The 25,902-nt window shown below is 39.2% G+C and overlaps 3 protein-coding genes across 4 annotated transcripts; 1 reads left to right on the top strand and 2 right to left on the bottom strand.

Moving 5' to 3' along the window:
- Positions 1 to 180: 180 nt before the first annotated feature.
- Positions 181 to 7,397, bottom strand: LOC131789107 (TAF6-like RNA polymerase II p300/CBP-associated factor-associated factor 65 kDa subunit 6L). Its single transcript, XM_066170513.1, has 12 exons — positions 7,090 to 7,397; positions 6,901 to 6,987; positions 5,991 to 6,147; positions 5,208 to 5,267; positions 5,067 to 5,113; positions 4,375 to 4,440; positions 4,155 to 4,232; positions 3,518 to 3,613; positions 2,862 to 2,986; positions 2,552 to 2,684; positions 1,894 to 2,022; positions 181 to 1,411 (listed from the first exon to the last, which is right to left on the bottom strand). The coding sequence occupies exons 1-12, from the start codon at positions 7,231 to 7,233 to the stop codon at positions 644 to 646; spliced, it is 1,890 nt and encodes a 629-aa protein (XP_066026610.1). The 5' UTR covers positions 7,234 to 7,397; the 3' UTR covers positions 181 to 643.
- Positions 7,398 to 8,101: 704 nt separating this feature from the next.
- On the top strand, positions 8,102 to 25,667 carry LOC131789143 (pyruvate carboxylase, mitochondrial-like). 2 transcript variants are annotated; one of them, XM_059106215.2, is made up of 17 exons: positions 8,102 to 8,216; positions 8,440 to 8,492; positions 10,541 to 10,966; positions 11,279 to 11,675; positions 12,526 to 12,829; positions 13,227 to 13,389; positions 13,912 to 14,094; positions 14,861 to 15,085; positions 15,614 to 15,869; positions 16,537 to 16,772; positions 17,215 to 17,376; positions 17,913 to 18,162; positions 18,311 to 18,555; positions 18,978 to 19,157; positions 22,220 to 22,316; positions 23,712 to 24,007; positions 24,395 to 25,667. In XM_059106215.2, exons 3-17 carry the CDS (start codon positions 10,610 to 10,612, stop codon positions 24,650 to 24,652), a joined length of 3,609 nt encoding a protein of 1,202 aa, XP_058962198.1. In that variant the 5' UTR covers positions 8,102 to 8,216; positions 8,440 to 8,492; positions 10,541 to 10,609; the 3' UTR covers positions 24,653 to 25,667. The 2 variants fall into 2 exon arrangements, with proteins under 2 accessions (XP_058962198.1, XP_066026609.1); XM_066170512.1 differs by lacking the exons at positions 8,102 to 8,216; positions 8,440 to 8,492 and adding an exon at positions 8,841 to 9,046.
- LOC136282157 (octopamine receptor beta-2R-like) lies at positions 19,537 to 20,585 on the bottom strand. The gene has a single exon (XM_066169472.1). The coding sequence runs from the start codon at positions 20,416 to 20,418 to the stop codon at positions 19,537 to 19,539; it is 882 nt and encodes a 293-aa protein (XP_066025569.1). The 5' UTR covers positions 20,419 to 20,585.
- Positions 25,668 to 25,902: the final 235 nt, after the last annotated feature.

The raw sequence follows: 25,902 nt of genomic DNA, 5'->3' as shown, positions 1-25,902 counted from the left end.
ATCATATCTCCATGATATGTGAAAAAAGGGAGAAAATGGTTATGTTCACTTGTTCTTGAACACAAAATAATGTACTGCCAACAGTGAAAATGACAGACTTAATGATAACTGACTGACTCAAGACAAACAATTATGAATAAAACTTTCTCTTTTTTTTATAACCACAAAACAATAACCACATCTTTCACAACAAGTTTAATTGTCTGTGAGCGTTAGACCTTTTTGCTTGGGCTAAGTGCCAAAACAATCAGTTGCAGTGTCAAAACCCAACATCAATCACAACCTGGTCGCAAGCGTCTTATTTTCCCGCGCTCTGAACTGGTCACGTGAAGCTTTTAAGAGTTCTGATTGAACAGTTTTTCTTTCGATTTGTGAATGCGGTGTGTTTCCTTGACTTGTGGTTTCAGGGCCATTCAGCTCTGATTCAACAGTTTTTCTCTCTAGACGTATTTCGATTTGTGAATGCAGTGTGTTTCTTTAACTTGTAGTTTCAAGGCCATTCAGGAAACAGGAATAGTTGTGATCAATTTTACGGAATACAAGCAAGACCGTGTATAAATATCTACCGCGAAAATCAAGTCTGAGTTACATTTACATGTACAGTGTTATCTTGAGGTATTTCTCAGGAACAAGAATACCGATGTTATAAAGTTACACCAATGTGAAAATCAAACTTGACTCTGTTACTGAGCGAGGGATTTTGCTTTCTTAACTTTCTTTGAATGCGTCCAGTCTCAACACTCCAGTTTGTCAATCGCTGAACATGTCTAGGAGCCTTTGCAAGCTCCTTCTCACTGCTTTTCTTCGAAATTCCTGCCTTTATGCTTTGCGATGAACTGAGTTCCTCAGGATCCAAATCCATGAGCGTAGCAGAGACCTTCGCAAGAGAGGGCCTCAATGTCAAACAAATCCTTTTGCTTTTGAGTCTTTCTTTTGGACTTTGACTTGATTCGTCATCAATGGTTCTCTTCCTTTTAACACCAAACGTGTTAGTTTTTGAACCAAATGTCTGTAATTTCTCTTTCGCTTTGTTAATCAACTCCTTGATAATATTTGCATCGCGCGGCAGAGGTCGTAAGGGAAAGTACGCGTGCGCAAATGGTTGCATCCGAAGTTGGTTAGTTTTGGTAACGACCGCGTCTTGCCAGTTGTTGTGTGCAGTCCTGGGACCTAGACTGTCGCCGAATACATCGTACAGCTGCTGGTACAGCTGAAAAGGATTCGAAGCGAGACCAGTCGAACTTGACCGGGATCGGGACTTTGCCACGGGGGCTGGGCGCTGAAGTACACTCGCTCCAGCCCACGGAGATAAATTGGTGCGCAGAACTGGGTGCGAGTTGTTGACTTGAAAACCGAGAGAGGTCATTGGAACGCCATGCTGCTTGGATTTCAACAGACAACCTGCGGCTTGCTGCAGGATACAAGGAATATATACATTTAAAAGATGAAGAGCTACATCAGTATCAAAGGCGAATCATTCGAATTGTATATCAAAGGAAGATTGTTTAATGAAGTCCAGTCTCAATCAAGATAATTTGGTCAACTGATTTGATAGTACCAATAACGTAAATTGGCCACCGTTAGGAGTTTCAAAGCTGACATTTCGAGCGTTAGCCCTTCGTCATTCGCTCCGACAAAGGACTAACGCACGAAACGTCAGCTTTGAAACTCTCAACGATGACCAATTTATGTTGCCAATTTATCTTGTTATACTCTCCCACTGACGCAGCACCACAGTTTCTTTAGAAACTTACCCTCTTTACTGAATCAAACCTAGATCTAAACCATACTCAATTTTTCTTCGCTTTTTTTGGCCCCAATATAAACCAATGGCTGTTCAAGAAAATACATCTTTTTCTGTTGTATGAGCAAAAGAACGAGCGCCTAGCATACCAAAAGAGCGCCATAAACTTGGTAAGCTTCTTCTTGCAGCAGTGCATTTGATTGGCTGTTGTCGTCTAACACTTGCTGAAGCTGTGTCCAATAGGTTCGGAGGTGAGGTATCACATACTGCTCTAAGGCCTAAAATATACAAGAATAACCTGATTCAGTTTTTTGTTTTCTGGAAGCATCTACGCGTGCCGAAAAAAAAATTTCTCGAATCTGATTGGCTAAAATGAAGGAAGAAAGTGATGAAATATTGTCCGCAAACAGGGACCTCAAATCTCTCGATATAACAAGTATACAAAAGCGCTATTGTTTTCATCTTGGTAGATTTTTGCCAGCCTTCCTAATCAGCAACTTCTCCCACGTAAATATATGCTCTGTGCTACAAAACTCGACTCGAACCTCGAGCCTCGAAGTTTTCGAGAATCGACGATCGAAGATCGAGCTGGGTATTGTCAACTTACTTTTGCGCGTTACTCTATTGTTTCTGATTAAATATGTTTAGTGATAATTCGCTGGTAAAACACCCTTTTCGTTCAGCCAGACGGGTAACGTTCTTTCAGACGGCATCAAATTCACACTTAAGATTATTTCTTTCTACAGTTTCTTATAAACGGTATGTGGCTTACTACTGAAATCGAATAAGAGCAATAAAAATATTGACCTCCGGTCCCAGCTCGGTCAATCCAACTACAGCACCATAATGGGAACAAAATGGCCGCCCGTCATCCAATAACACTTCCTGTAGTGTCATTAAAAGCTGCTGTCTCAAATAATTCACTGGATTACTGCATTTTCTGTAAAAGAACACACAGTTACACTCAATACACAAATAAACCTTTTGGGTGAGCTTTTACTAGAAAGATAAGTGCCTTTTGAAATGTGCTCAAGCAAATGCTGCATTAAATCAAATAAGGATGCATATTGCAATAACCTCAATGCTAACAACTTTATCTTGCATAATACAAATCTACCTGCTAATGCGAGCCAAAATGGAAGCTGCTTCATCCCTCAATCTCCAGTGGTCATTTTTGGGGTTCAGAGATGCAGCCAAAGACTCTAGCAGACAATACATGACTGCTGTCACCAGCTGAATAACCTGTTCACCAAATAAATTTACATGTATTAGTATTAATTAAGTACAGCAGTTGTGTTCCTTTTATACCCAGCCCACAAGGTCATTTTGTTGACGAATTCAAAAGGAGTACAGTGTAAATGATCATGAACTCTGATCCATCAAAATTGCTTAACTTGTTTGTAAATTTGATTTAACCAAGCTTAGCTTATGAGCAAGACCTTAATTTACTTCCACACGCCTGGCAAACCTCTCCCTGAGTTGTCTCAACTCTTGCAGCACAATGAGGGCCTGCTTGCACTATAAACCAAACTAAACACATATCTGTGTGTACTCAAGAACTCATAATCATGATGGAATCTGAGCATAGTCCTCAGACAATTTTCACACTTATTTATACACAAATTTCAGATGCAGTTGAAAGACATAAGAAAAGCACTTGAAAAGATATCATATGCATAATTAAGATGTCTTAAATGTTGACCTTACATGTTTGAATGATGAGTGCAAAGTAAAATTTTTTAACCTAATAAATATCATAAATAATTTGCTTACATAAGGCTCAAGGAACAGTGATGAATTGTCAATCAGTGATCTGACCATACTCAACAGCTTACTTAGTTGCGTCAAGTCATGGCTATAGGTCTTCACCTGAAAAATACATTATCACTTCTGTAAGAGACAGAAAATAAACGTTATATGGTGTAGTCTTCGGTGACCGCACGCAAAATATCGCGGGCGCTCTTTCCCACGAAAAGCACATGTTTTGTTATGGAGTTATACTGTCGTTTCGTTAGGACAAGTTTTCCTTTCTATTTAGAAGGCACAATAACTTGTAAGTATGCAGTATTTCGGTTATTCGGTCAATATCATCTTTTTAATAGTCGCGTTGTTGTTATTTCAGCGAATCTTTCTCTTTCACGTGCAATTTGTGAATGGAATGAATACAAGTTATGTGCAGATTAGAAACGAACTAGCAAGTGAACAACTGATTAAAGTACAGTTTCAAGTAGCTATGAGTGGACGCTACAACTTCAATCTACAAACTAAAACTCAGCTTTTCTTAAAATTTGTACGACCCAATAAAATGTTTTATCAGAAGAAATTCTGTTAAATTGATTTTTTTGGCTTCCATTTTTGCTAAACAAAATAGGCAAAGGTTTGAAATAACATGATTAGTCCACTGACTTACCCCGGATGCAATAAAGTTCACAAAGTAAGCCAGTAAAGAATAAATCTTTGGATTTGTTTTCAGATCACTCAGAGCCACCTGCCAGGAGAAGAATAAAAAATAATCGCATTCTGTAACAAAACTTTTTCTTTAACTTTGAACTTTTTCAGGTGTGGAACACCACAAATACCTTCCCAACTGAATCACAGCTAAAGTATTCTAAATTCAGATAAATTCTTACTCTGTTGCATTGTTCATCATCACCCAAAATTGCTTTCGTTACTTGCTCATAGTAACTTAAACATGCCTATTGGGAGAAAGCCAGAAACATAGTTTGAAAAATGTCCATTGTAAATGTCTAAACGGGTTCAAAAAGAACTTAGAGCCCTTTAAAGTACCCTGCAAGGCTAACAATGCTACAATACAGCTGCACATCCTGCTAAGGAAGTATGAAACAAGGTGTAACTACCAAAGAGCATTTTGCTCAGTCTCCCTGAGAGTTTTCTGGTGCCTGCAATACTCCTAGACAGAAGATGGCAGCTATAGTCAGAGGTAGCTAAGTATCGAACATGATCTTTCTCCAAATAAGACCAAAATACTACAGAGTCATCATAACACACAAGCTTTTCACATGAATTTCAATCTAGTGTTAAATGGCAGGGGGTGGGGGACTGAGGGGGGGGGAGAATGGAATTTCAGGTGCCACTTTTTCATGCTCAAAGATACAGACTTGCAGACTGAGTTTAGAACTGAAAGAAGGGTTTCAAAAAGTTTGTAAGGTTAAAAAATTTACCCTTATAACTTAAATATGCCCAAGTGACTAAGGACATGTATTAGGCCACTATAAAGGTAAGAGAGGTAAAAACAGTTAGCTCTAACAATGGCACTGAACAAAATTTTGTGTATTAAAACTGAAAATACGAAGACAACCACCTGAGATAGGGGACGCTGGACACTGCCTCCATCATTGTTAACTCGTCCTAAATTGACATAAATGAAACAACACACGTTTAAAGATGCAGTCAGAAGCAGGTGTGCTTTTAAAGACAATTAACCCGATCACTTTCAACTTACCAACATTTGCCTGAGCATGACTTCCAGCAGGCAATGCACTCTCAGCAGACAACCAATTTGCTGACAAAGGAGAATCAAAACCACAACTTCTTTTAAACATAAGTTTAACGCACAGGCAAGAACACAAAATAGGACTAATCACAAGAAAGTTTGAATCTGTGTAAATTTAAATATGGAGGAATATTTTCTGTTTCCCTAGAAAATAGCCAAGATTCACTATTATACAAAATAGAGAAAAATTTTCAACCTTTTAAAACCATGAAACTAATTCAAATGCATTTTTAACAAAGGGTTTTATGTGACGTGTGATTAGCTGTTTAACCCTCACAAATGATTAACATGTAACCTCTCCCTGTAATATCCATACATTATCCAGCAAGCAGGTAATGAGAAAACTCAAACTTATCAGGTGGAAGTTGTTGTCTCTATCTAACTCCAAATTCTTGTAACTAATTTACAAGGAAATGTGTAGCAGCCAGAAAAGAGAATTAACAAACAGATCTTGGGGGCCAACATCTATATGTGGCACTTGAATTCTACAGATAGGGGAGCACAACTAAGGACTTTTTGAACCAGCATGAGATGTTTTTTGCCTTCTGAATTTCTCAGTTTTTGAAAACTTTAAGATTTACCTGAAACCTTGTACACATTAAGAAGGAATTGAATTTTTATCTTTTATAGACGTGATGCATGAGTTTTTCTTAAATTTGTGCATGAAACAAAACCTCTCCTTTGCAACCTTCTGTTGAAAGTTCTGACTGAATTGACTGACTGAGATTTCACCTTTAACACTTCTTTGTCCAGGGTCAGTGGGTATAACCACATTCATTGCCAGCTCTCGTAGGCTTATCTCCTTATCTTCAACAAAGAAAATGTCCCCATCCTTAGTTGGTGCGTTTCGAAACAACACGTCATCCATAGATCCATAACCATAAATTGGCTGGCCAGACAAATACATGCAAAACAAGTCAGTTAAATAAATTAAAATGTCATGTGAAAATGTTCAGGGAGATGATATCAACATTACAGCCTGTTTCTCCCCGTTCTTGCATGTACATGTACAAAATATTGACACACTGTAAGGGCAAAGAACTTCTCACAATTATTTCTTGAAAGAGGTGTTCATGTGCATGCCATTTCTTCAAATAATGACCTTAATTCAGGCCAAAACATGCCATTTTCCACACCTGTGTCAGGGGTTTCAACAACTTTTTCCATAAGTTGCTGCTGACAGTATAATAATGGGTACACCTGGTAAGGTGCTGTAAAGCAAAACCGAAAAAGGAGAGCCCACTTTCAAGCTAAACAGACTGCAGTAAGCAAAGTTTTCATAAATACGTCCAGTCATACTGTACGCTCCAAAAGTTTCTTTGAGACACATACCCTCTTTTAAGATTACACTGGTCATAATCTAGTCCTGTTTCAAGACCAAAACACCTCAAAAAGCGTACCCTTTGTGCTTGGAACAAACGTTTATCGCTTGCATAGGGGGAGGACCGTCTCCCCTGCTTCCCTCCCCCCCCCCCTCCCCACCTTCACTGCGCCTTTCAAGACATCCAAACTCTCTCGTATGCCTTATTAGAGGTTCGAAGATCTTCCTTAACACGTGGGCGAGATTAAAACTATCACATCATGATCTCTCATACAGAGTCGAGTTTGATCGACAGATGTGAGATTAAATTCCATGTTTTACCTCTGTGCTACTTCTTTCTAATGCTTTGTTGAAGTCTTCGCTTGAGAGCCTTCTCCGCTTAGCATGCTTCATAAACTGTGAGGCACTCTGTAAAATTTAAATAAAATGTTCAGCTGATTAAACTGATACTTCCTTTACGATCATAATAATAAACGAGTTAATGGAAGAAGTAAGCGTGTTCATTTAAACCTGCAGCGTTTCGCGAAGTCTGTAGGTCACATCTTCAGCCAAGGAACTGGCAAGATCGTCTGTCAAAGTCTGAACGCCGCAAATTTCCGCGTACAATTTCACCGACTTCGGCGAAACAATGGAAAATTTCGAGTCTTCCGTCATGGCTCAGACTTTTAACTGCATCTATCTGTAATATGTCATCGCAACTACATGGAACAGGTGTTGAAATGTTGTGAATCGAATGATCACAACTGAGGTCTAACTAAGAACGCCATGTTGCAAGTATTTGGTCTAGAGAGATTGGGTTCTAGCTCAGGACTACCAGCCTATTCGGATGAGTAAAACAAACAAATAAACGAATCAACATTTATAAACATAATAATAATAATAATAATGAAAAAAAAAAATAAGTGAGAGGATGATTAGGAGAAGATAAATATAAGTAGATATAGAAACAGCCAGATTATAGTATGTGAGTAAATCATGAGCGAGAGTTTTTTGGCGTTAATCAACATCACGTTGAAAAATAAACAAACAGTTATGGACTTCGGACAGAAAATGATACTTTTTTGATACTTGGTTGCCCTGTTGTCTTACTCTATCTCAAAACTTTCAGAATTCAAGGGGATGGATCTTAGCTTGAATTTTATCATTCAAATAATTTCAAAAGTATCCGTGTTTTTTTCTTTTCTATTTCTTTTTTGTTTTAGCATAACCCATTCTCAACATCACAAGATTATCTTATGACTTTCAGGCCACAGTGTTACCCGTTTGGATCCTGAATGATCCCTCAAGGACACTACAAAGAAATACCGTCTGAATAACTAACAATCCCTAATTTTCTTCTTTTGGTTTAAGCCAGTGAAGCATGGGAACCTCAAGGTGTATTAAAAAGATTTGATTTGATATCTCACAGTGAAGTCCAAGGTAGATTTAGGGACCTTTGTGATACGCACATGGTCGATAAACCGTCCTGTCTAACTTTACATGTGACTTTTATTAGACGAAAAAAAAAGGTACTTTTCGACCTGCTGATTGATTGCGGGCGCAGGCGTGACTGACTCGAATAATCACACATTACTTTCGTCAGAGTATTTCTGTTAGTCATTGATGGAGTGGCTATGTTTTGAGGCTTCATCCTGAAGGTAAACAATCCTAGTGAACTCTATATTTCTAGGTTTTAAATTTAAATTGCTCTCTTCCCTTCCGTGCAATACATTCGTTAATTTTTTGTTTGTACTCTTCTGGTTGTACCTCCCTCGCTGGAAGTCAAGTGTGACGTGAGTGTGCAGAAAAGAAACAGGCAAATAGCGAGTACTAATTCTTTAGTTTCAACGTTAATATTTCTTGATCGCGTTTCTCCGACAGAGGATGATCTCCTTTTGATCAAAGATTTTCTCAGTAGGAATTCGATCCCACAGGTTAGTAATTAACGATACGTTTTTAGAGAAGAAACAAGCTGTTAATGTGTTTTGACCCTTGGCCTCGAAGCACGAGTTGTAACGTGTACTCATGCAGGAATCGAAGCAATTCCTGAGATGATATTTTAATTATTATCATAGAACAAACCCTACGATTTGTTTTGATTTCTAACTTCGTTCATTTTTAATTAAGATTTGTTAACAATCACTCTTGTTTTTGTTCGTGGCAGATCATATAGCTGTACTCCTCGAGTTGTTTTAACAATTCATTTTTTTTTTTTATAAAATGTGTTTTACCAAGTATAGCTTGTCTAGACAGCGATGAGAAATCCTCTAAGCGTTCGATCCTCATCTAAGTGACATCAGTGATATCTAGCCGCGATGAAATAACATTACTGAAGAACACGATTAATAAATAATGAGCTGAAAGTCAATTAGATGTTTAAAAATTTGGGACGTTGTTTCATGGAGAGAAATCTTCTTTAAGAGAACTGTTATTGATAGTTTGCGGTTGGCCACCAAGACATCCATGCCCATCGGAAATCTACCTAAAGGTGAGGTAATATAGCCCAGATTTTTTCTCATTGAATTAAACCGATTGAAATTGAAAATTAGACAAACTGGATCTTGATTCGAAAAAGTTAAGAGAATGAAAATATTACGTATATGCTGCTGATGACACTAACAGTCATGAAAATCAAATGAACTGAACAAAGCGTTTTCACAACAATTACAGTCAGTGTCTTGCGAAATCAGGCATGGTCTGCAGAAAATATGTTGAAATCTCGCACATACTTTGACTGTGGGAAGCAAGTCTGTCATCTGTTAACAGAAATATATATTTTTTTGTAGTTTGAAGTGGCTAAATATGAAGCAATTCTTTTATTCACAAAATACCATTATTTTTGTCATCCTTCATAACCGGCCTAGTCACAACCATACACATCTTCTGATCCTGAAATAACATGAACAAGCTTTTGAGATCTTTCCAATATGATAAACTAATTAGGTGTCATATTGCATCACAAGTGAACAGGAAAGATCTAACTCCCTAATTAAGAGAATACACTTGATTTGTACAGTGTGTTACCTATCATACTTTGTTTAGATGTTTTTGTTGATATTGAATTACTAATTTTGAATAATATTACTTTGGTATGCCATTCAATAATTGTCCTTTCCTAAATGGTAAAAATAACTTTTCGTGATTTTTTGTATGATGCCCAATATGCGTATGTTTGACATCAGTAAAAAACCACTCCTGTTTTACTCCCAAGGGAAAGGAAATTGGTTGTCAGAAGCAGTGAAAATAATAAAGTAAAATTACATTCATATGTTTGATTAAAAGAGGGAAGCAGTTTTGGTGTGAGTTATTTGAAGTTTGAAGAAACAGAAGGTATCAGAAATCAGGATTCTGCTGAATGTTTTTATTTGTTTCATGTAAAATGATTGAAATAATTTGACAGGTTAGGTTGAAGAATGAGTTCATGACTTAAGTACAGGTTGACAGTAAATAAGCTTATATGGGAAATCATGTTTAACTAAGAGTGATGAAAAGTTATTATCAGTTTCACTTGGTCGCAAATGATGTCCATGTGTTTGGTTAGCTGTTCTGTCGCTCATGATTTATTAATTTTCTATAGCTGGATCAATGTTCAGAGTCTTTAAATAGCTGAGAAGAATATACTGCTTTTGATCTGACATCTGGAAATTGTTAGAGGTTCTTGTAGGCTCCATCTCCTATCTTCTCTGTATTGGAGAGCAGGGGGCATTGAAGAACCTATGCACATCCTGCAAAGATAGGGGAACATTGCTCCAGCCATAGTGGTCTGGCCTTGATTCTAAAATTGGGGCATCTGCAAAAAGTACCTTCAAAAATTGTTAACTTCTCAATGTAATCTGGCTTAAGTCACTTGCAAAATGTTGTAAAATGCCATGAGCTAGTGAATACGATGCAATAGAAATCCTCCATTATTATCATTATTATTGTTATTATTGTTGTTGTTATATTTAATTTGGCTTACTTTGTGATTACTTTGAATTTTCAGGGAGGAACAGGTTTAGATAAATAATCACTACACCAGCATCAAGGGAGTGATTGAAATACTGCCAGGAAAATGTTGCGAGTTCAAACACCACGTTTCAAGAAAATTATTCAACAACAGTTTACAAGCAGCAGTGGATTATGGTCAACATGTCGGTATCTCCATGCAGGAAATAAATTGTTTCAGACTAACAAACCTGAGCCTCGTAGAAGTGAAATAAAGAAAATTCTGGTTGCTAATCGTGGTGAGATTGCTATCAGAGTCTTTCGTGCAGCTACTGAGGCTGGTATTAGGACTGTTGCTATTTATTCAGAACAAGATGCTAATCTCATGCACAGACAAAAGGCTGATGAAGCATATCTCATTGGCAAAGGCATGCCTCCTGTTGCAGCTTATTTAAATATTCCAGAAATCATCAAAATTGCAAAGGTAAATGAATGAGTTAGGTGTTTAGGTTTGGTTTTATTCCTTTTGCTCCAAAGATCTCATTAGCAATTTTCTTTACTTTCCGCCATACAATTCTTCTGATTTTGATTTGGAGAATATGGTATTGGATCAACCAATAATCCCTCAACTGACAGTTTTTTTTCTCTCATTGCTTCTCTGCTAGATATTGTAAAGATTTTGAGAGGAGAATTTTTTTTCTCGGTTAAGAATGGGTTTAAAAACCACAAATAGCAGAGCTACATGTGTACATTGAGGGTTAGGTAAATACTCATTGTCTTTTAAATTATATTCCAGGAAACAGAGGCTGATGCAATTCACCCAGGATATGGATTTCTCTCAGAGAGAGCCAACTTTGCTGAAGCTTGTGTCAAAAACGGCATCATTTTCATCGGCCCCTCCCCCTCAATTGTCAAAATGATGGGGGATAAGGTGGAAGCTCGGCAAGTAGCAGTCAATGCAGGTGTGCCTGTGGTTCCTGGCACAGAGAACCCAATCAAAACTGTGGAAGAGGCCAAAGCCTTCTGTGAGCAGTATGGGTTGCCTGTCATAACCAAGGCAGCATATGGCGGAGGTGGCCGTGGCATGAGAGTAATCCATAAGATGGAAGATGTGGAAGAGTTCTTTAACTTAGCCAGCAATGAGGCATACGCTGCTTTTGGAGATGGTTCAATGTTTATTGAAAAGTTTGTTGGTAGGTTCATTACCCTTTATCTCCCAAGATCTCATTAGTAATTCTCCTTACTGTCTGCTATACAGTTTTTGTGATGTTAGTTTGGAGAATTTGGTATTGGATCCACTTATAATCCCCTAATTGACATTTTTATTTATTCTCATCACTTGTCTGCTTGATATTGTATTGGTACTGTAAGGAGAAATTCTGTCTTGGTCACCCATGGGACTTAAAGGATTAAATTGTCATTTCTCAAGAATTAAGGAATGTTGGCAATTGAATTAACAACGAAGGAAATTGTTTTGAACAATGTAACACGATATTTCAAGAAGTGACTAACATAGAATTGTCCATATCAATCTATATCAATCAATCAATAATTTATTTAACCACGTTATCGTCCAAGAGCACCAGTGCTCGTTCAAAATACGAACGTGCATTAAATCTACAATTACAATAACAAAATCTAGTATTAAAAGAAAAAAAAGACATTTTAAATACGTAATCTATAATCTACATACACACGAATATAAGGTATTATAAAAATTACACACCGACACAAAAAAAAAAATTTAAAAATATAAAAATTACAGCTGAATTGATCTTAGCTTGGACTTATAAACATTAACATCATCGGCCAGCTTGACATCTTCTGGAAGTTTATTCCACAGTTGAGCGCACTTGTAAGTAAAAGAGTTCCTCATAAATTTAAGATTAAATTTGGGAACGCAAAGATTAACGCCATCTCCTCCAAGGAGTGACTAACATAGAATTGTATCGCATGCAGTGGGGAAAGTTGATAGGATTCAAATATGAGGAGTCGATGAAAGACTAAACTTTTGGATTTAAAAAAATTTTTCTTTTCATCCAGAACAACCGAGACATATTGAAGTTCAGATGATGGGGGATGCCTACGGAAATGTTGTACACCTTTATGAACGAGACTGTTCAGTGCAGAGACGTCATCAGAAAATCATAGAAATCGCCCCAGCGCCAGAACTTCCTCAGGAAATCAGAGACAAAATGACAAGCGATGCTGTTAAACTGTGTAAAGAAGTTGGTTATCAAAATGCTGGGACTGTGGAATTCTTGCTGGATCCACAAGGAAATCATTACTTTATCGAGGTTAACGCCCGTCTTCAAGTGGAGCACACGGTGACGGAAGAAGTTACAGGGTATGTTGTTTTTATCAGTGTCTATTGCAAAGTTGTAGTCAAGTTTCAGTCCGGGTAGGAGTAGGGGGAAAGGGGAGGGGTGATTACCATGGCTGGTGTGACCCTCCTTTTTTCGAGAAAACGTGACAATTCGTGACGCGTACATGGCGTCAAGCGCATCGTTTTGGTCAACCTCGCAAAAAATAATAATAAAAAAAAAAGATGAAAGGGACAGCTTGTGGAGCATAATATGACGTACCGTAGCTCTCAGCAATTTAGGAAGCGAGAGGATGTGTATCTCATTTTAACTCAGAACTGTGTACAGGAAGTAATGAAAACTTTACCAAAACCTACTCCCCATGGCGACTAACGGTCGCAGTTTGAGTGCTACAGTGATTTTTCTCTCTTGAATTTATAGTGTCGATCTGGTACGAACACAAATCAATGTGGCAGAAGGAAAATCTCTGGAGGAAATAGGACTTCGTCAAGAGGATATCAAAGTGACTGGATCAGCAATTCAAGCTCGTATCACAACTGAAGATCCTGCAAATAACTTCACTCCAGATACAGGCAGGATTGAGGTAACATTTACATGTACTGTAATAATTCGATTTAGCGCCCGCGGCGCTTATTTACTTTGGTACCTCAAGGGAGGGTGCCTATTCGAAACAGGACGCTTATTAGGGACAAGGTGCTCATTTCTTTTTTATAGCAATATAAACTAGCTTGGTTATGCTTTAGTACGTTGATCACTGATATTTACGTTGATTATTGAGATTGCCGAAGATTTTCAGAGTTTTGCGAAGATCGTATCTCCTTGGTTACGAAGATTTGCCGAAGATTGTCAGAGATTTCTGAGGACTGCATGACAGAGATTAGTGAGGATTGTATTACGTTGACTTCGGAGACTGGAAATTGCCGACGATTTCTAATGTTTCCTAAGATTGCACTACGTTGATTACGGAGATTGGCAAAGATTTCCAAATATTGTCGAATATTTTTGCCACTATTCTTAGGGAGACTTCCGAAAAGGATTTGCATCCACTTTGTAAAGATCAAACTGTTATATCTTCATCATTATATTTTGTCGTTTTTTTTCGCAGGTTTTCCGAACAGGTGAAGGAATGGGAATTCGATTGGATGGGAATTCCATGTTTCCAGGGGCTGTGGTTTCTCCTCATTACGACTCACTTCTAACGAAAGTTATCAGCAAAGGCTCAACTCATAGAGACGCTGCAACCAAACTGCTGAGAGCACTGCGTGAGTTTAGAGTCAGAGGGGTCAAGGTGTGGCTTATACATTTTTTTTATTCTAATTTTTTACTTTTTATGTGATAGTTATTCACCGATGTAGCTCCATCTGTCCCATCAACATTAAAGTGAATTATTGTTTCAATAAATTTCACAACTGCTAGAATAACTAGCCGACAAAAAAGTACTCGATTTTTGTCAAACGTTCGGGAATCTAACCTCAAAAACTTATCAGCCTCAGTTACCAAAGTCAGTATTCTCACATTTTCCGGGGGTTCGGTCAAACCTACGGAGATGGTCATGGTCTAGAATAAGCGTTTAATTATCATTGTGAGTCTATGGGGGATTGTTTTCGTTCGGAAAAATTACCATATAGAGGCTTTCTTACCTCGCAAAACCAGCACCAAAGAGAAATATCGTAACTCTGATATTAACATTGTCATCAACTATACCACGCAATTAACTGAGCAAGGCGATGGTAATAAAAAGGAGTTGTATGGCTTAGATCGTTTAGTCTCAGTTTTCAAAAGAGAGTCTCGTAGTCAGCGAGCAGCTTCTCAATAACGCTGCGTCACTTAAGGCAAAGCCTGCAGGTTTCGAGTCCGCGAGCGATGCGAATCTTCGCATGGTCTGCGAGGGGTCTGTAGCGGTTCTGGTACTCCTCACAGACATTTTTCACGGTCTTCTCGCACGCTCACAGCGCTAACGTGAGCCTCGGATTTTACCACTTACCACTCTTAGAAAAAGGAAAAAAGATACCTGAGTCAATGTAATAAACACAGTGACGTTGCTTTTTTTGCAGACCAATATTCCTTTCATTATCAATGTTCTTAAAGAAGATGAGTTTCTAGATGGCGCTGTCAGGACAGATTTCATCCTCCACAGACCTCAATTGTTCAAAGTAGAATGGGGTCAAAATCGAGCTCAGAAATTGCTCCAGTATCTTGGAAACGTGATGATTAACGGACCGTGCACTCCTTTAGCGACTACTTTGAAACCCTCCAAGGACGCTCCAGAAGCACCCGAGGTATGAAACGTATTGCTCTAACGGGCTATGTGCCGTCTTGTACATTAAAACAAGTTTTTTAAAATTCCGCTCTGACTAGCTTGTGAATTTGTTAGCTATCGTATATACAAAGCGTAGCCAGGGAGTTGAACTCGGGGTAACCGAGAACAAATCTAGTGAGCACCAGGGTGAAGGGCATTAGATTACAAGTCCAGTGCCCAGACCCCTTAGCCACACTACCTTCATTCAGGAACCTTCCAATTATGTCCACAGTATGGATGAGAACAATGATAACTTTAAGGACTTTTGCATTTCCCTCTACTTAATTAAGAGTTGATTTATTTTTTGAATCGGAATTGTTGGTGGTTTTAAATCTGAGTGGTTTATGGGATTGCGTGAGTTTTGTCGACGTATCATAAAGTGTGGTTATATACAACCAAGGCAATCCAGGGATTAATTTTACACTTTCTCCTAAAAATTCTTCAAAAATAATCTGTCTAATTTGTTATGAATAGTTGTTTGTTAGTAAAAAGCTTTCTTTTCTACTAGATCCCCAAAACGTCCAATTCGGGTTCCTACGGCCACCTGAGACCGAGCGGATTCCGAGATATTTTATTACAGCAAGGACCTGAAGGTTTTGCCAGTGCTGTTCGAAAGAGCAACAGGCTTCTGCTGACAGATACAACATTCAGGGACGCCCACCAGTCACTGCTGGCCACCCGTGTGCGGACTCATGACATGCTCAAGGTGGCACCATTTGTGTCACATTATTTTGCCAATGCCTACAGTTTGGAGAATTGGGGAGGTCAGTGCATACGCAAGACACCCTAGACTTAAAATCGCCGATGGTGTCAGAAGATTGCAGTAACCGACCTTGAAATTTATACTGCACCTAAATAATCAGCCCCAGAACACATTTCGATCAATTGTCGTGAAACAATACCAGAACAATCCAAGTAATTGCTTAGGGTTAGGAGCCAATGGAAATTCAAATCGAAAACATGTGATCTGTCTGAGGCGCGGGAAAAAGCGATTAGTGTCGCGACTGGTTTTAGATTTGTATCTGATTGGTTAAGAGGGTGATACGTGTTTTCTGGACCCATCGCAGAGCGAGTTAAAGCAAAACCGATGCAAGGCGGGATTAGATGGGACACTTGTTTTAAAATGGCCCCTAACGATGGAATTCCGAAGCTTGTTCAGCCAGCTTTTGTTTCAGCCAACAAGCTTAGATTTGAATCTGAAGAAATGTACTTTTTGGGCTGGGGATGTATGCTGTACTCCTAGTCAAAGATCAGCATCGAGTTCTCCGTATCTTATTGGTAGAGTTTCAAAATGCAGTCTGGGATTCGAATCCAATTTAGGAGCTGCGATTTTTTCTCTCGTCGGCTTTTGTAACAAAACGAATTGCATCGTTCTACAATGGGCGACCGAGCCCAAAATTAATCATCTTTGCAACTTCAATCTATTTACAGGTGCAACCTTCGATGTTGCCCTACGTTTCCTGTACGAATGTCCTTGGGATCGCCTGGCCCAGCTGCGAGAAGCTGTTCCCAACATCCCGTTTCAGATGCTCCTCCGCGGTGCAAATGCGGTGGGATACACCAGTTACCCCGACAACGTGGTTTTCAAGTTTTGTGAAAAGGCGCACCAGAACGGCATGGATATTTTCAGGGTATTCGATTCCTTGAACTACCTGCCGAATTTACAGGTAATTACAATATTATATCTACAAATTATATCGCTTGAACCGACTAGAAATATGTTTTTTTTCTCACAGACGGGATGCTGGTCCATCGCAGGTAACCTCCCCTCCCCCCTCCCCTTTCTCCCTTCCCCTGTAGGGTTTACTGTCAACCCCAAGGTCTTTTCATTAGTACTACCGGCGGATGCTCTTCCGCTGATCTTCAGGAGATTTTAAGTACAGTGCTGAGGCCGTCATTTCTCGTGATGTTTATACAACACGTTTTCGACTCTGGCCTTGTGACATTATCATCTTTTCGAGCGTGTTCTACTGCGTGTTTCAAAAATATCATGGCACTGTACTGTATTAAAGTTTTAGTTCACACTGCGTTGGTTCTCCCCACGAACACATATGAGTTTCTAGTGCATTTGGCCTTCAACCTCTGATTGACGCCTTTTTTCCCCTTCAGCTTGGTATTGAAGCTGCTGGCAAGGCAGGCGGAGTGGTAGAGGCTGCGATATCCTACACTGGTGATGTGTCCAACCCAATGAAGACAAAGTATAACATTGATTATTACATGAACCTGGCGTCAGAACTGGCACGTTCTGGTGCGCATGTGCTCTGTATCAAGGTATGGCACGAAGGAAATAATTAATTCATTTATAGCTTTTTTATGCTAAACAAAAATGCTTGTAGTAATCCCTACCGCGTTTGGCCTCAAAAGAAGGTATGTCTTTTTTTTGCTTCCAAAGATGTATTTCATTCTCTCATTACTTCCTACGCCAAATTATCCATTATCACAGCTTTCAATTTCAAAATTAGGCAAAGGATCAACCTTTTTTTTGGTGAAAAATGAGTTTTATTTTCATGACAACAAAAATAGTAAACTAAATCGTATTCACATTTACCCTTGTTTCACAGCAAAGGCTTTGGCCATCTAGCTTTAGTCTTCAAAGAGGGCGCTAACTGTCCACATAAATTTTAATGAGAAGCATACTTATGTTATTCGCAGTGTAAGACGTAGCTTTAAACTAACAAGAGTGAAGGTCTTCTCTACTTCCTTTTCTCTCCTTTCTTTCTATTTTTTCCTTATTGTTCTCAATGATTTAATGCGACTCCTCAATATCTGCACGACTAGTCACGTGTCCCTATTTATTCCTTATACAGGACATGGCCGGAGTATTAAAGCCAAATGCCGCTACATTGTTGATTGGTTCTCTTCGAGCCCAGTTCCCTAAGCTACCCATTCACGTACATACCCATGATACCGCTGGGGCAGGTGTAGCCTCCATGTTGGCCGCGGCGGAGGCTGGAGCCGACGTGGTAGATGTTGCTGTAGACTCCATGTCTGGCATGACGTCACAGCCAAGCATGGGAGCCATTGTTGCGGCATTGGAAAACACGGAGAAGGAAACAGGTATGAATTGAATAGAAGCTGAAACATTTTACATCTCTTGATTGTGCATTTCGTGATCCTTCCCAAATTAGGGCGCTGTCCTGTTGAATTAGTGAGCAGCAACTGCATGGAGAAAGTAAAAAAACTGGAATCGTTTTTGCTCCCACAGGAATTCCTCTTGAACGTGTCCACGAGTACAGCGAGTACTGGGAACGAGCGAGGAATCTGTACGCTCCGTTTGAGAGCACTGTCACCATGAAGACCGGAAATGCTGACGTGTACGAGAACGAGATTCCTGGGGGACAGTACACTAACCTTCACTTCCAGGCCTACTCGCTCGGCCTGGCTGATCAGTTCACCGATGTCAAAAAGAAATATGCGCTGGCTAACGAACTGCTGGGTGATGTAGTGAAGGTGATGTAGTGTTGTTGATGAAAGATTTTCAAATTTCATTTGTCACGATTTTAATGCAGACATCGTAGGAACTTTGTGCACCATTCTTACGGTAATCCAACCCGTCATCCATTACAGTTTTGCCTCTCCCCCATAGAGGATGCTAATCTGTTACACCTCCTCAAATTTCCTTGCAGTTAACGGATACCCATCAATCAAATATGCCCCTGGGTGCAGGGAAAAACAAAACTAAAACGAGCTCCATGTGGGAAAATATTTCTTGAATGTTTTCATTTCTGTTATGACTTGATATTTTGCTTTGAGGTATTCTTCGGTCAAGAAGCTTCAAGATGGCTAATCTTCATGATCTTGACTGGGCCGTTTTTATATCTACAACAAAACTCCACTTTAAGAAACTAAAAAAATTTCTATTTTCTTCATAGGTGACTCCAACCTCCAAGGTTGTTGGTGACTTGGCTCAGTTTATGGTGCAGAACAAGTTGGATGATCGCGATGTGCTCGCCAAGGCTGATGAACTTGACTTCCCATCTTCAGTGGTGGAGTTTTTGCAAGGTTATTTGGGTCAACCGCATGGCGGTTTCCCTGAACCCCTTCGAACAAAGGTTAGTTAATTTCTCTAATTTGAAATTACACCTTCTTTTTAAGCGTTTTGTGCTAGAAAAAAGAAAGCGTGCTTCTACGCTACTTGAAATCGAGGGCTTTCTTGTGTCCAAAGAACCTTGTTGAACTTGCGTTATTTAAAGTGAAAAGAACTCTGGGTTCCGACGCAAACATTCTAATTGTGTCGACAAATATAACTCCATTTCTTTGTTTTATTTGAAAAAAAAAAAAGAATAATTATTTTCCTTTTATTTCACATTCCATATTTCAAGAAAAAAAAAATTGATTAATTAATTTATTATCACAACGAAGATAATCAACTTTTTTACGATACTTTTTGACCCGTTATCGAGGATCTTCATGTATTTTTGAATATCACAATCACTTATGACTGACTACTTTTCTGTGTAAACAATTGTCTTTAAAAACTTTCCCCAACTCTCTCCTGATATCCTTCTTCAAGAACGCGTAAGCGAGAGGATTTGCAGCGGCGTTTAGTAGAAAGAAAAACAAAACGACGTCTATTAAAGCTGACGGACAGACTGTACAGAAAAATAAGTAAGTTTCGATCGAGTAGCAAAAAACGAAGATGAAAACCACGACTGCTACAACCGTCGCCGAGGACGCCTCAGGGATCCGTCGGAAAATTTTCGGCTTTTCGTCGGATATAGGCCGATTATATTGCAAATCGGCCAGGAGAGACGAGATTTCTTTCTTATGCCTTCGAACAATCATGAGCATGTGTATAGTGGCTAAAGTCAGGAAGATCATGGGAAGAAACTCAAGAACGCACTTTCTAACGACAGTTACAGCAAACGCCGTGGCCGATGCACCAAAATACGTTACGATGACTGTGTGAAGACTCCACACTGCTGCTGGGAAAATCCATGTTGCGGCTATCATTGGAAAGCTCCTTTTTGGCGTCATGTAAACAATGTACTTGAGAGGCAACGCAATGGCGACGTAACGATCGATTGTCATCGCGCATAAATTCCCCACCGAAGCGTGCAGCAGAAAACTCAGGAGAATCGTGATAACGTGACCCTTTTGCGAAGAACACAAACTCCATCGAATCTTGCAGGTGTACAGAGTAGGGAAGAAAAATATACCAATAAAGAAATCGGCAGCCGCTAGGGACGTAACGAACCAGTTAGCTGTAGTTCGCAGCCGTCTTTTTGTTATTATGAGCCAAATCACAACTGCGTTTCCTGCCACGGCCATAATAGTGGGGAACCAACCGATAATCCAGAACCATTTGTGCATGTTCTGTACCTTGCCTCTTCTCCCCGATTGGAGCTCGATGCTATGAATTTTGTTCGGTCTCTGAAGAAATTGGCGGGCCGAAATTTAGACCAAAGATCGATGTGAAAACTGTTTTGTACCAAAATCCAGGCTTTTCGCCTTCAATCCATGGAAAATTGTTCTCAATTTGCTTTTCACTCGCCAGTTGTATTGTTTCGGTTTGAAAAAGCTGGTCGACGTTAATGGAGCAGAAATTTTCTTTTCTTTTCTTTTCTTTTCAAGTTCACCTGGAGACGAAAGATGAGTGCCTGATTTGTTTCGTTCAGACGGCTGTGAAACAGTTTCAAATATCATCAGCCTCTTGCGATTGAAAAACTCTCCTAGTTTTTTAATTAATTAATTTTTTCCAGCATTTGCTCTCGATCTTTTCAATTGTTTGCTCAAACGCGCCAAGTTCTTTTCCAGATCATCACTTCACCTGCTTCCAATTGTTTCGGATCTCGCATTTTCCTTATTACAAACATTCTTTCCGGAAAGGAAGTGTAAACAATTTCGTAAGTTTTTTTTCTGTTTCGACTATGGTACAATCTCGATTTTGAAAGCACCATACTGTACCATATCGTAGAGGAAATAAATTTTGACGTAAATATTTAATGCTTTTACAACCCTAAAAAAACGGTATTCATATTTTCCATACTGTTCTCCATATATTTCCTAAGGTGATGACCAGGAAAATTTGTTTAACAATCAATAGCTTTTTTAGTTGGTGATCATTTCATTTATTCTCATGACTCTGGTGTGTAATTCAGGCGTGATATTGTGGGGAGAAATTGGATGCTTGGAATCAAAGGGCAGAGAAAAGACTTGTTCTTTTTACGACTCAAACCCACAAACGATGTCTTGTTATATTATCTGTACTATCCTATTGACAATTGTTAAAGAGCTGTACATGTCTTTAAAATTAAACAACTCATTATGAAGGTAAGACGCTCAAATTATAATAAATGACGATGACTAAAGAAGAAGTTTTTTTTTTTTCAATTCTCTCAAAAATAGCGCGCGTGGAGGCTTTCATCATTGGCTCTTCGGCACGATTGTTTCTTCGCCCACGGTTAAGTATGACGCTTTAAGAAAAGTGTGTTGGGAGAGGTCTGTAAGGCGTCTGGCACCGATAGTTATTTGTGCCAGATCCCCAGCAAACCTCTCCCCGACGTCTCCAATCTTCCCGCGGGCAGAGAAACGCACGTCCCGAATAGTTGATGAAGAGGGCCTGTTCCCAGGCCATCTCAAGAAAAACGTGGTTGTGTTCTTTGTAATTTCTGCATTTACCTTGTAAACATTCTTCATCAAAATTCGTCGACAGTTTTCAGCCGTTTTTGTCTGAGCAATGTAAGAACGACATCCAATATAACACAGTGCTGTTGATAAAAGCCATAAGCTGACCGAAACCGCTGCCAAAAACCGTCTGCCTCATTCAGCCGGCTTCTTTCACCTCATTTTACCGCAGAAGCCGATGAAAAATCGTACAAGTATTGAAATGACATCTGTTAAATATTGTTTGATAGTCCTTTCCCAGTTTTGAATGCAATTAAATCCATAATTGACGAGTAACTGGTTTAAATGAGGGAATAGATTAATAGATAAATTTTCTGAAGGTTCGAGTGTCTTTCGTGGAAAAGCCTGGGACATTTTGACTTAACAGTTCCCAGTCTCGCGTGTCATCTCACGATATAACATGGCGTCCACGATAACCTGGCCGCCTAGAAATGCTCATTTGCCTTCTATTGTTTACTTAGTTGAAAACCCTCTGTTGTTCCTGCAGGCTCTAAAGGGACGCCCCACAATTGATGGAAGGCCAGGAGAATCTTTGGAGCCACTCGACTTTGACGCACTGAAAAGTAAACTGCAAGAGGAATTCGGTAAGAAGTGCGCCAGGTTGATCTAAATCTACAATAATCTGTATATTTTTTAATTATTTGTCGATCTATGTACCTCAGCTTGTTTAATGGAAAAAGGACATTTTTGAAACGTTCGATCTGTGATCAGGGTCAGTTTATTCTCTTTTTTATCGACGATCTCTTTTAAGAGGGGAGAGGCCGGTATGAAGTGAATGGCTAAACCTGAGAGAAATATAGCTGAGCCCGTATTAAGCGGTCACCCTGTATTATTAAGCGGTCACCCTGTATTATTAAGCGGTCACCCTGTATTATTAAGCGGTCACCCTGTATTATTAAGCGGTCACCCTGTATTATTAAGCGGTCACCCTGTATTATTAAGCGGTCACCCTGTATTATTAAGCGGTCACCCTGTATTATTAAGCGGTCACCCTGTATTATTAAGCGGTCACCCTGTATTATTAAGCGGTCACCCTGTATTATTAAGCGGTCACCCTGTATTATTAAGCGGTCACCCTGTATTATTAAGCGGTCACCCTGTATTATTAAGCGGTCACCCTGTATTATTAAGCGGTCACCCTGTATTATTAAGCGGTCACCCTGTATTATTAAGCGATCGGTTGTCAAAGTCCAGAATTTTTTTTCCCCTTTAGCAAACTTATTTTCACCTGTATTAGGCGTTCACCTCTATTCGGCGTATAGGCCTGTTTTTATCGTATTATCCACTGTATCGAACGGACATTTAAAGCAAAACCACTCAAATGAAACTAAGAAGAATCTCTCGAGTCAAGTTTATTCCATATTTATCTCTGAAATCGTTGTAAGCACTTTGAGTTCAAATATCCTCACCGTTTTGCCGATTATCTTTTTTCTTTGGACTGTTAAGACATGCACAAGACATGCACAAGTCATTTGCTGGTGAACCTGTGTGAAACGGTCACCCTGCCATTCCTCCTGGTTGGCCTTATCATGCAGGTTTTATTGTATGAGGAAAACGGGGACCTAACCCTTTATCTCCCGTGAGTGACCAGGACAGAATTTCTCCCTACAATATCAATACAATATACAGCTGGCAAGGGAAGAAAATTTTGAAAAAAAAAATGATAAGGGGGTTATAAGTTGATTAAATACCAAATTCTCCTAACTAAAATCATTAGAATTGTATGGCCGAGAGTAAGGAGAATTAGCTATGAGATGTTGAGAGGCAAAGGGACTACTTCAATGTTACCATTGGCCAGATGGCAATGGTGAGATTACACCAAACGTAATGTTCTCTACCAGAGGCGGAACATGTCACAGATCTAAAAACTGTAACCTTACTTGGACATCTTAATTATTTCTTTAGCCCTCTTTTCAAACCTCATAGCCCTCAAAGCGGTAGAAAATCTCTAATGTTAAGCACACGCTTTTGTTTTGCAGGAGAAAATGCCATTCGAGATGAGGACGTACTTAGCGCCGCTCTGTACCCCAAAGTTTTCAATGATTACATGGTGTTCAGGGAGGAGTTTGGTCCAGTTGATGGACTTCCCACCAGACTCTTCTTCACTGGCCCTGAAATTGGAGAAGAATTCCAAGTGGCGATCGAGCCTGGAAAAGTTTTGAACATCAAAGTACTGGCCATCAGTGACTTGCACCCGAATGGACAGAGAGAAGTATTCTGTGAGATGAACGGACAACTGAGAACAGTTTTGGTGGAGGACAAGTCTGTAACAAAGGTATCTACTGCCCTAGCGTGAAAACAAGCTCTCGTATCTCGTATATATCAACGTTTTTCGATGTAAATTTTGAGAGTCATATCTATCCTGATTTTCAATGTCTTTTTTGTGTTCACCTCGGTGCGAAGACTTAACTCATGGGATTGTTACTTTGTGAAAATCAAAGTTACCATGTCAGTAAAAAGCACCAAATCCAGGTACAACCCAGATCTTCTCGTGCCTCTCAGATGGTCCGCTTAATATATAAAAAAAGAATTCCTTAAGTTTCTGTCTCGCAGGTTAAAGATCTATTATAATTATTGCCATTATTATTATTGTTCTTACTGTTGCTACTTTTTCCCTTCATGCGATCCGACAATTGTTTTTTTTTTCTTCCTCCTTTCTCAGACTCTTGAGCGACATCCCAAAGCCGACAAATCTGTCAAAGGTTCCGTGGGAGCCCCCATGCCGGGTAAAGTTGTCGGCATCCGAGCAAAAGAGAACGAAGTGGTGAAGAAGGGAGACCCGCTGGTTGTTCTCAGCGCCATGAAGATGGAGACTAACGTGACTGCCCCTATCGACGGAACTGTGACGAAGATTTCCGTCAAATTGAACCAGAACTTAGAGGCGGGCGATCTCTTGGTGGATATCGAGCCTTTAAGTTAAACCGGTCGGTGACTGATCGTAATCGTTCGGTGCACCTTCGGATAACTTCGGGAAGTTTCTAATAATATTGTCGGTATACAAGCACGTCCGTGTCATGTGGTTCAACATTATCAATAGTCGAATGCTAGAATGTGTATTGGTATTGTATCCAAAGTTGAATCATGGAAAGCACTTCTCAATGAAATCTGATGTCAGAAATGGGTGATCTATAGTGATCCCCTACCCTTAAACTCTCAAGATCCTATTAGTTATTCTCCCAACTGACTAACACATATTCCTTTGCAAATTAGGCAAGAGAATTGAATGTTATGTCAAGATAACACGCGCTAGCTGTTTGCTATGTCTGTTCTTCAAACCTGTCTGCAGGATAACACATCGAAATCACAATTACATGTTAGTCACTCATGGGAGTTAAAGGGTTAAGATACTCTTTGATTTAACTTATTTTAGGTTTTGCGATTGCTTTTTATTGGTTTATGGTTTTTGTGGTATGTTTTGTTGTCAGTGTTTACTTCCCTGTCTTCATTTTCAATACGTTAACAAATCATTCTCAATCCCTCTAATTTTGTTTAATTTATCAAATTTAGAGTTTTACTTGGGTTTCCAACAAAAATGATCACAATTGAAATAAGTTATCTCCAAAATACTTAACAGTAAGAGGAACACGAGAAGTTTAAGACGTTAATTTAAGGATTTAAATATTTTAGCTAGTTCTACTTTCAATCAACAATCTTAAGTTGATGTCGACCCACAGAAATGTCATTATCTACCAAAACGAGAGTAAATATATCTATGAACTAACTTATAATTTGCATTTTGTGGGGCTTTAAATATTTCAGGCGATTTATGGAAAAACGCCGATTTCATATTAGACTTGAATACAATTTTCAGGCTGAGACACGTTGGGACGAATAAGGAATTCACCAGGTTCAATTTTTTTTAAACAGTCAGAAAGAGTGTAAAAGTTTTAAGGAAGCTTCATTGGTAAGTTTGATAAATAAATCTAAGTGAAAAAAAAAAACTGAAAGTCGTTTGAATGTTCGATATCCGCGAAATCTAACCACCCTGCTGATGTTTTGAGAATGCCGTTAATGGGTTCTTCGACACCAACCTCTCTCAAGCTTTCTGTATTGTCATTTTGCGGGTACTTTGGAGTATTCTGTTCCTGAGACCTAAGGAATGCTATGCTAGGATGAATACCCATGCACCGAGTTCCAAATCCTTATTTTTACTATTACTTACTAATTAGC

This window comes from Pocillopora verrucosa, chromosome 7 (assembly GCF_036669915.1).
Source record: "Pocillopora verrucosa isolate sample1 chromosome 7, ASM3666991v2, whole genome shotgun sequence".
NCBI classification, from domain to species: domain Eukaryota; kingdom Metazoa; phylum Cnidaria; class Anthozoa; order Scleractinia; family Pocilloporidae; genus Pocillopora; species Pocillopora verrucosa.
This window is presented reverse-complemented; position numbering and strand designations above follow the sequence as displayed.

Bases quoted from the DNA above. Each gene is read 5' to 3' on its own strand.
- LOC131789107 (XM_066170513.1), bottom strand. From the start codon at position 7,233: ATGACGGAAGACTCGAAATTTTCCATTGTTTCGCCGAAGTCGGTGAAA. The intron at 2,987-3,517 runs GTAAGCAAATTA...TTTGGTGAACAG, and splicing joins CACTGTTCCTTGAGCCTTAT to GTTATTCAGCTGGTGACAGC. The intron at 2,023-2,551 runs GTCAATATTTTT...TGTATATTTTAG, and splicing joins TGACCGAGCTGGGACCGGAG to GCCTTAGAGCAGTATGTGAT.
- LOC131789143 (XM_059106215.2), top strand. From the start codon at position 10,610: ATGTTGCGAGTTCAAACACCACGTTTCAAGAAAATTATTCAACAACAG. The intron at 13,390-13,911 runs GTAACATTTACA...TTTTTTTCGCAG, and splicing joins CAGATACAGGCAGGATTGAG to GTTTTCCGAACAGGTGAAGG. The intron at 16,773-17,214 runs GTAATTACAATA...TTTCCCCTTCAG, and splicing joins ACTACCTGCCGAATTTACAG to CTTGGTATTGAAGCTGCTGG.
- LOC136282157 (XM_066169472.1), bottom strand. From the start codon at position 20,418: ATGCACAAATGGTTCTGGATTATCGGTTGGTTCCCCACTATTATGGCC.